This window comes from Odontesthes bonariensis, chromosome 18 (genome assembly GCF_027942865.1).
Source record: "Odontesthes bonariensis isolate fOdoBon6 chromosome 18, fOdoBon6.hap1, whole genome shotgun sequence".
Classification (NCBI taxonomy): domain Eukaryota; kingdom Metazoa; phylum Chordata; class Actinopteri; order Atheriniformes; family Atherinopsidae; genus Odontesthes; species Odontesthes bonariensis.
Window position 1 is genome coordinate 19,196,169 of NC_134523.1, and position 7,717 is coordinate 19,203,885.

Genomic DNA, 7,717 nt, shown 5'->3' on the forward strand with positions numbered 1-7,717 from the left:
GAAAACAAAATTGTGTGGACTGTAGGACTGTTTGTCTCCAGCCTGTTAACCTTGTGTCAACACACTTATATGACACACAACCATTACGTATTTCTCTCTGTTAATGAGCAACTTGTATTTTCTTTGAAAGTATGTTTCCTTGAAAGTAACAAATGAAACGTTTAAGGATTTGAACTTGAGAGTATAGATGTGTTAAATTCTACTATTTCCATTTAACAAAAGATGAATATGAGGATTAGACGACTGTAAAACTTAAAGTAGAGACACTCAAACAAAAATAAGCTGTGAAAACACTGAAAGGACTTTCAGCATCAGTGACGAGTGACCTACTAAAGGCAAAAGAAAGGTATTTCCTACCAGGTTCATACTTATTACCAAGAAAATTGCAAAATTTTGCAAAATGGCAACAAAGTGACATAAAAGAACCAAAGACACTAAATGCAACGAGACACATACCTAAAGACATATAATGAAAACAAATAGATTAACCACTGAAACACATAAAACTGCTTTAGAGTGATAAAAAGAAACTACAGAGAAATGTTTAAAGATAAATGTAGATATAAGCTAGAATTGACGGCACCACAGTGCCAGCAAGTTAAGGTTGTGTGTATCTTGTATTTGTTGAGATTTTTCTCTGAATTATTTTCCCGCAAACACAAAGATCTTTGAGAGATTTGTCTTTCTCTTCACACTTCTGACACATCTTAACATCTGTTATGATCAGTTACCATGCCAACAGAAAAGTTGTTTACAAATGGGAACAGCTGAATGAGACTGAGCTTTCCAAAAGTCAACTACTGCCAAAACCTGGGCTGCACGGTGGTGTGGCGGTCAGCACTGTCGCCTCACAGCAAGAAGGTTCCAGGTTCAACACCCAGCTGGGGCCTTTCTGTGTGGAGTTTGCATGTTCTCCCCGTGCATGCATGGGTTCTCTCCGGGTACTCCGGCTTCCTCCCACTATCCAAAAAATCATTCATTCCCCCCCCCCCACCGCGACCTGACTGACGGATTCAGCGGTATAGATAATGGATGGATGGAACTACTGCCAAAACCCTGACACGTTGAAGAGGAAATGCCCTGGATGTTGGGCAGGTAAGTATAAAATAACACAAAAAATCAAAACGACCAAAAGAGACAAAAGCAGAGGCAAAATACATGCAGACAGATGCAAAGAAAAACAAACTGACTACAAAGAGTCAAGCAACCACAAGGAGGCAAACTTCCAGAATCAATTTGATTAAAAAATAAGACACGTGAGATGACTTTAAAACAACAAAGATAAGACATGAGCAATGACCACAAACATGGAACTTATATAATTACTATAATGAATAAAGTATTTTTTCTATTCTATTCTATAAGACAAAACAATGAAAACAACCAAAAAAGACATAAAGATGGCAACAAAGAAACATGAAATGACTACCAAGATATACAAAATAATCACATACCGTAGATGGAAAAAAGACACACAAAACAAGTGTAATTACATGTCTAATGACAACATGTAACCACTAAGACACACACACACGCACAAAAAGACACGAAACAACGAAGAAGAAATGAAAAAGTGAACATAAAAAGACACAAAACAACAATAAAGGTATTTACCTTCATCCAGCACTGAAAAGAATGAAAGAGGCTTGTTGTTTCATGCTGAACACACACTGATAAAAGGTTTTGATAGAATTATAATTGAAGTATTATTCATGCGTTATCACCGAGGCAGATGTGGGTGAGTCTTTTGCATCCTGGCGTCCAATGTCCAGGGGTCATCAGATGCTGCAGCAGTGTGGGCAGCGGCCAGTTTATCTGATGCAAAAAGCAAACAGGCACTTTGAACTCATTCCTGAATATTCCAGAGTAGGCTTTATAAGAGGCAACTCTCTCAACACAAGTCACAATCCCTTCCTTGAGTTCCCCTATATCCGAACAGGTTGAGCTAACCCAGAATGCAGGTTCTGTTCAGAGCAGCTCTGCTGGTTCTGATGCTGCTGAGCTGCAACGCAGCATCTGCAGATGAGGAATGTGAGCTGCCGCTGAGAGTGCAGCGTCAGGAGCTGAGCAAGGTGGGAGTAAACAAAAACATGTGAACAGTGCTGGTAAAGGTGTCATCATCACGCCTACAAGGAGCCCAACTGAGACAGACAAATATGAGGCAGCCATGTTGTTTGTGGTCATCTTGTGCCTCCTCAGTCATGTGTCAGGTTGCTCCTGTTGCCTTGTTTCTGCTTGTTGCTTCCAGCAGGATTTAACATACCTTTGTTTTCACAGGTGTTGGAGATGCGGTGGATTCTGGTGGAGGCGTTCTCGGACTACCCAGCAGGGGAGGAGTATCTGAAGAACACCAGCAGCTCCTTGGTGGAGATGAAACACAAAGAAAACAATGAGACCTTTCTGTTCGCTGAGAGAAACATTGTGTAGGTTTGTCAGACAGGTTTGATTTCCACTGGTACGTATCAGGCTTTAGATTTGATTTTGGTTTCCATGTTCATGTTTCCATTTTCAAGGAATGGAAAATGTCTTATCTTCCGTGTCAACATGATGATCTCTGACCCTGAGACGTCTAACCACACCCTGCAGCTGGCCGTCGCAGGTGAGTCCCAGACAGGCCAATATGAATTTACCTCACATGCGGGCCTCAATTCAAAGCATTGTCCTTTTAAAGGACCCATAATTCCTTGGAACATATGTTCATTTTATGATCTGCCTCCTCTGTTGTTCAGTGCAAAGTTGTAAAATCTCTTGACAGGGTCATGACAAACCAAGATGGATGTTTTCACACCTGAAGTCAGAAACAATAAGGCACCATGTGGACTGGAAAGTTGAATACCTTGGAGAGCGTAAATCAAGACCTGGTTTATGGTCATTCATCCGTGTTGGTGGTAAAATGTGGGAAAAACTCTGGAGAACCAGACCAATCAGCACAGTTCAAAGCTGCAAATGGAGAATATGACTCAACTCAGGGACTTTTCCTCCAATGAAATCAAGAAGAGGAGTTGAGTTCTTTAACAAGATCCTGCAGAGCAGATGTGACTGAGAGTCCTCTTCAGGTTCTCGTTTGAGAAAAACAGGCAAAGATGCCGGTTTGAAATATCAGAATGTGAGATTTTAGCTGTTTAAAAACCAGAGATGGGTGGGACAGCAGCAGAACAACGGGGAAAAAAACACAAGAGGGCTCCTAATGAGGCTGTTTTCGTTGAGAGCTGTATTAGTTGCTAAGCTGATGTCATTGTGAACCGACTCTCTTCCTTCCAGGAGAGAAGGAGCTTGACGGTGTGGTGTCTCTGTACGATGATCAGGGCCGAGCAGATCTCCATCAGTCTTGTCCCCACTGTCTGCTCATCCTCTACAGCGGAGTCTTTGGAGGAACGCCGGGGAGGATGCTGCTCATCTACAGTAAGACAAAAACTGACAGGCGCGGCCACAGGACAGATCATAACACCTGAAACATCGCTGAGTTAACGGGAGGAAACGGCTCATTAAGTTAGACCAAAAACTCGTAAAAGCTTGAAATTAGTTTTCCAATATTTGCCAAGTACAACACACATCTTTTAACTGGACTTCCCAAAAAGAGCATTAAACATCTGCAGCTCATCCAGAACGCTGCTGCTAGAGTTTTAACCCGTACTAAGAGATCTGAACACATCACAGCAGCTTTAAAATCTTTACACTGGCTTCCAGTCAGTCACAGAATAGATTTTAAAAGCCTGCTGATGGTTTACAAATCCCAGAACGGTTTAGGCCCAAAATACATCTGTGATATGTTCAGAGAATATAAACCCAGCAGAGCTCTTAGATCCAAGGACTCAGGTCAGCTGGTCCAGTCCAGAGTCCAGACTAAACATGGAGAAGCAGCATTTAGCTGTTATGCTGCAAACAAGTGGAACAAACTGCCAGTGGAGATTAAACTTTCACCAAATGTAGACATTTTTAAATCCAAGTTAAAAACATTTATTTTCTCATGTGTCTATGCATGAAATCTGCACGATATCTTTTAACTTATCTGGACTGTCACTTGTTTTTAAATTAATTTAAATTATTTTATTTGTTTCTCTTTATATGTATTTTTAATGCTTCTTCCACTCCCTGCTGCAATGCTTTTATTTTATGTAAAGCACTTTGAATTGTTTGTACATGAAATGTGCTATATAAATAAATTTGATTTGATTGGATTTTTGATGAATCTAATACAGCACAATAAGGTTAAAAAGCTAAAAAATAATATGATCGATTGAAACACATCAACATTTATGTAAAAACACATGAAGAAGAAAACTTCAGATGGACTCCATCCTTCTGACAACTTTGGGATTTCGTGGCAGCAGGTTGAGATAAAACTTATTTGTGAGTGCCGACAGCTTCTCTTATCATGTTGAAATAGAGCACCAATATAATATTTCAACTGTTTAAAAACACGATATCTGCAAAGCTTACCTTTTTTCCTGCTCCACCTCTGTAGTCATCTTATTTAAATCCTTTTGGTTATTTTGGTTCCCTTTTGTGTCTCATTGTGCATCTTCTTGGATGTTCTCTTGCAGTAGATTTTAATCTCTCAGTGGTCTTTACTTGTGCTTATTGTGAGTTATTTTGTGGTTATTTTCACTGTTGTGGCAGCAGTGGAAGCTTTTGTGTCATAGCTGTGTCATTTTGTTTTTTTGTGGCTGTTTTTTTTGTATGTTTTTCTGTGGCGATTTTACACTTTTGTTCTATTTTTTGGGCCACTTTGTCTGTTTCCACCAGTTTAGTAAATCTTTAGTTTTTTGTGCCTCTTTTTGACAATTCTGTGTCTTTTCTGTTGTTTTGTGTAGCTTTGTGGTAATTTTACATTTCATTGAAATAATTTTGCATGTCATTGTTGACTTTCAAACCAGATAGATATGAGTCCCTTCACGAAGAGCTTCGAGGTTCAGGATACTCCTACTCCACGCTTTCATGAAGGGAATCAGATGCCCCCCCCCAAAAAAAATCTGTTTTGTTGGATGAAAAGAGACATTTCCTGCACATGGTTTTCCTCTTTGCTTTGATTTATTAAAAAGGGTTGACTTTTCAGGGCATCATGTCTCGAAAAACATCCGTGTGACTGAAACATCAACCTTTTTTTAATGAATCGCTGCAAAGCTGAAAAGTGTGTGTAGATTGCCCGTTTTTCTTCATCATCTGTTCAGCTCGGCATGTCCCTGCAGACTCTTAGTTTACACCTGTCATCAGAGTTGTGGTTCGCTTATTGGTTTCTTCACCTGCTGTGAGATTGCTGTCTTCCTGTCGGGCTCTGTGACACAGGAAGTGAGGGGAAACACCGGGATGCTGACGAGCTGAAAGCTGCCGAGAGTGAACACAGGAAGATAGCAGAGTGCCTGAAGTTCAGCCTGGGGTCAAACTTCCGCTACGACAGGAAAGCAGGTAAGAAGCTTAAAATCACTCATGGTGCACACAGATATGGCTGAAACCTCAGTGCCACAAACACTTGGTGTTAGACCCTGAATCAACAGAAACCAAGTAGTCCTCTAAAGTAAAATATGTTAGCTTAACCAACTTCAATAACTCAAAAGAAAAAAAAAGTCTCTTGTAAATGTTCTTCTTTTTTCACAGTTTTTAAGTGAGATTAAACCAAGAATAAATAATAAATAAAAGAATAGATCAAGAAATGAGAAATTGTTCACGTTGGCCTTAAAGAATAGTGACGACCCTTTTCCATGTTTCCTGACATCATATCCTTTAAACAATCCTGTGGTTATTTAACTTTTGGCTGCAGCCTCACACTTCTCCTGTGAAGAACTTTAAGATGCAGATTTTTGGCGGTTTTGTGCAAAATTTGAGCCTGAAACAAAACCCCCGTGATGCTGGAAGAGCTTCAGAGACTCTTTTATTTTCTGACTGACGAATCTCAGAATCTCTACCTGATCACTCTGAAATCAATCATCTGGTCACGGAGCTCTGATATTTATTCATAGAAAACAAAAAAATCTCTCACATGGCCACGTCTGCTACTCTATGGATGTGATTATGACTCATTCATTTCAAACAAGAACTTATACCCTGTGTTGCACATTTAGTCTCAGCTATTTAAGTCTGTATTTGGAGCATGAAAGAGCTGAATGATCTGTAATTATCATTAGTTATATGTTAGACGTATGGGACTGTGATCTTGTACTTATGAATATCATATAATAAGTAGGCGATTATGTAAGACAGGGTAACAAGGCAGAGCTGGATTCCTTATTCTTGTGAAGTATATGAATCAGACTGGGAGCCCTGGGCATGGCCAGTGATCCAGGTCTGCTTCTTAGTGGATCAGGTATAAACTTGAACAGCAGGACAAACTGCTGACTTTAGTCTTGTCTTTGTTTCTCTGCAGATTTTTGTCTGGATAAAAAGGAATAGAAGAAGAAAGTGTGACTCAACAAGATGGACCTGTGATGTTAAAAGTCTTTTGTTTTATGATAACGACATTAAAAAATTGATCCTTTAAACTTGAAACATCTTTACTAATTTAAGCCGTGACGTAGCTGGAAATGACTAAAAGATGTCAGTAGTAAAGGCTGATTGCATCAACGTTGATGATTTGACTTATATGAAGGAGGATAGTTTCTGTATCTGGCAGCTAAATAAGTTCAGTTCAAGATTCAAGATTCAAGATTCAAGATATTTTAATTGTCACGTACACAATCATACACAGTACAATGTGCAGTGAAATTCTTCCTTGTCCTGCTACCAATAAAAAGATAATTAAAATTAAATATGAAATATGAATAAAAATGAATAAAACATATAAACTAAGAATAATTTTTTTAAAAAAGTATAAGTTATCTGAAATGTACAGTATTAACAGTATTAACGGATAGAAGTGGAGGTGGAGTCCAGTTGGGAAGTCCAGTTTCCAGCCTGGGGAAAGAAACTTTTCCTCATCCTCTGTGCTGGTTCTCAGGCTGCGGAACCGACGGCCTGAAGGCAGCAGGGAGAGGAGTGAGTGTCCGGGGTGGTGGGGCTGCCTGAGGATCTTCTCAGCTCTCGACCTGCATCATTTAACATAAATGTGTTGCAGGTCGGGTAGGGTTGTTCTGATAGTCCGCTCAGCTGAGTGGACTACTTTCCTAAGGGCCAAGAGGTCCTGTTTTTTGCAGCTGCCTATCCATGTGGTGATGCTCCCACTCAAGATGCTCTGAATGGTGCAGGTGTAAAAGTTCCTGAGCGCCTTGAGGGGGAGCCTGCAGTCTCTGAGGTGTCTGAGGTGGAACAGACGCTGCCTGGCCTTTTTAACAGTCCTGTTAACGTGCAGTGACCAGGACAGGTCCTGTGTGATGGTCACACCGAGGTATTTGAAGCTGTCCACCCTCTCCACCTCAGACCCGCCGATGCAGAGTGGACGGATGCCACTCTGCTGCTTCCTTCTGTAGTCCACAATCAGAAAATCAATCAATCAATTTTTACGGCCACGAAAACTAATCACATGATAGTTTATATTTCAGAGTTAATTTGTACAACAATATATCCTGTTTCTGATGTCTATTTGGGAGAAATCTAAAAATGGTTTTAACTAGTAAATTTGACATTTTGAAATATTGTTTAATATAGTATCTAAGATGAAAATAGAATTCAATACATACAATATTGCTGATTTACTAGTCAATGATGTTGAAAATAAATCAAATATATGTGGCTATCACTCATATTTTATATCAAAACTGACAAAGAAAGTGTAATTTTCTCTGAA

General features: G+C 39.7%; 1 protein-coding gene across 1 annotated transcript; it reads left to right on the forward strand.

Annotated features, from left to right (window-relative positions):
• Positions 1-2,166: 2,166 nt before the first annotated feature.
• LOC142367940 (saxitoxin and tetrodotoxin-binding protein 1-like) lies at positions 2,167-6,525 on the forward strand. The gene is made up of 5 exons (XM_075449961.1): positions 2,167-2,423; positions 2,514-2,599; positions 3,262-3,402; positions 5,287-5,406; positions 6,362-6,525. Exons 1-5 carry the CDS (start codon positions 2,287-2,289, stop codon positions 6,385-6,387), a joined length of 510 nt encoding a protein of 169 aa, XP_075306076.1. The 5' UTR covers positions 2,167-2,286; the 3' UTR covers positions 6,388-6,525.
• The last annotated feature ends 1,192 nt before the right edge of the window (positions 6,526-7,717 follow it).

What these genes read in the sequence shown, in the direction of transcription:
- LOC142367940 (XM_075449961.1), top strand. Translation starts at nt 2,287, where the DNA reads ATGCGGTGGATTCTGGTGGAGGCGTTCTCGGACTACCCAGCAGGGGAG. An exon ending in GAGGATGCTGCTCATCTACA is followed by an intron (nt 3,403 to 5,286) that starts GTAAGACAAAAA and finishes TCTGTGACACAG; the next exon opens with GAAGTGAGGGGAAACACCGG. An exon ending in CCGCTACGACAGGAAAGCAG is followed by an intron (nt 5,407 to 6,361) that starts GTAAGAAGCTTA and finishes GTTTCTCTGCAG; the next exon opens with ATTTTTGTCTGGATAAAAAG.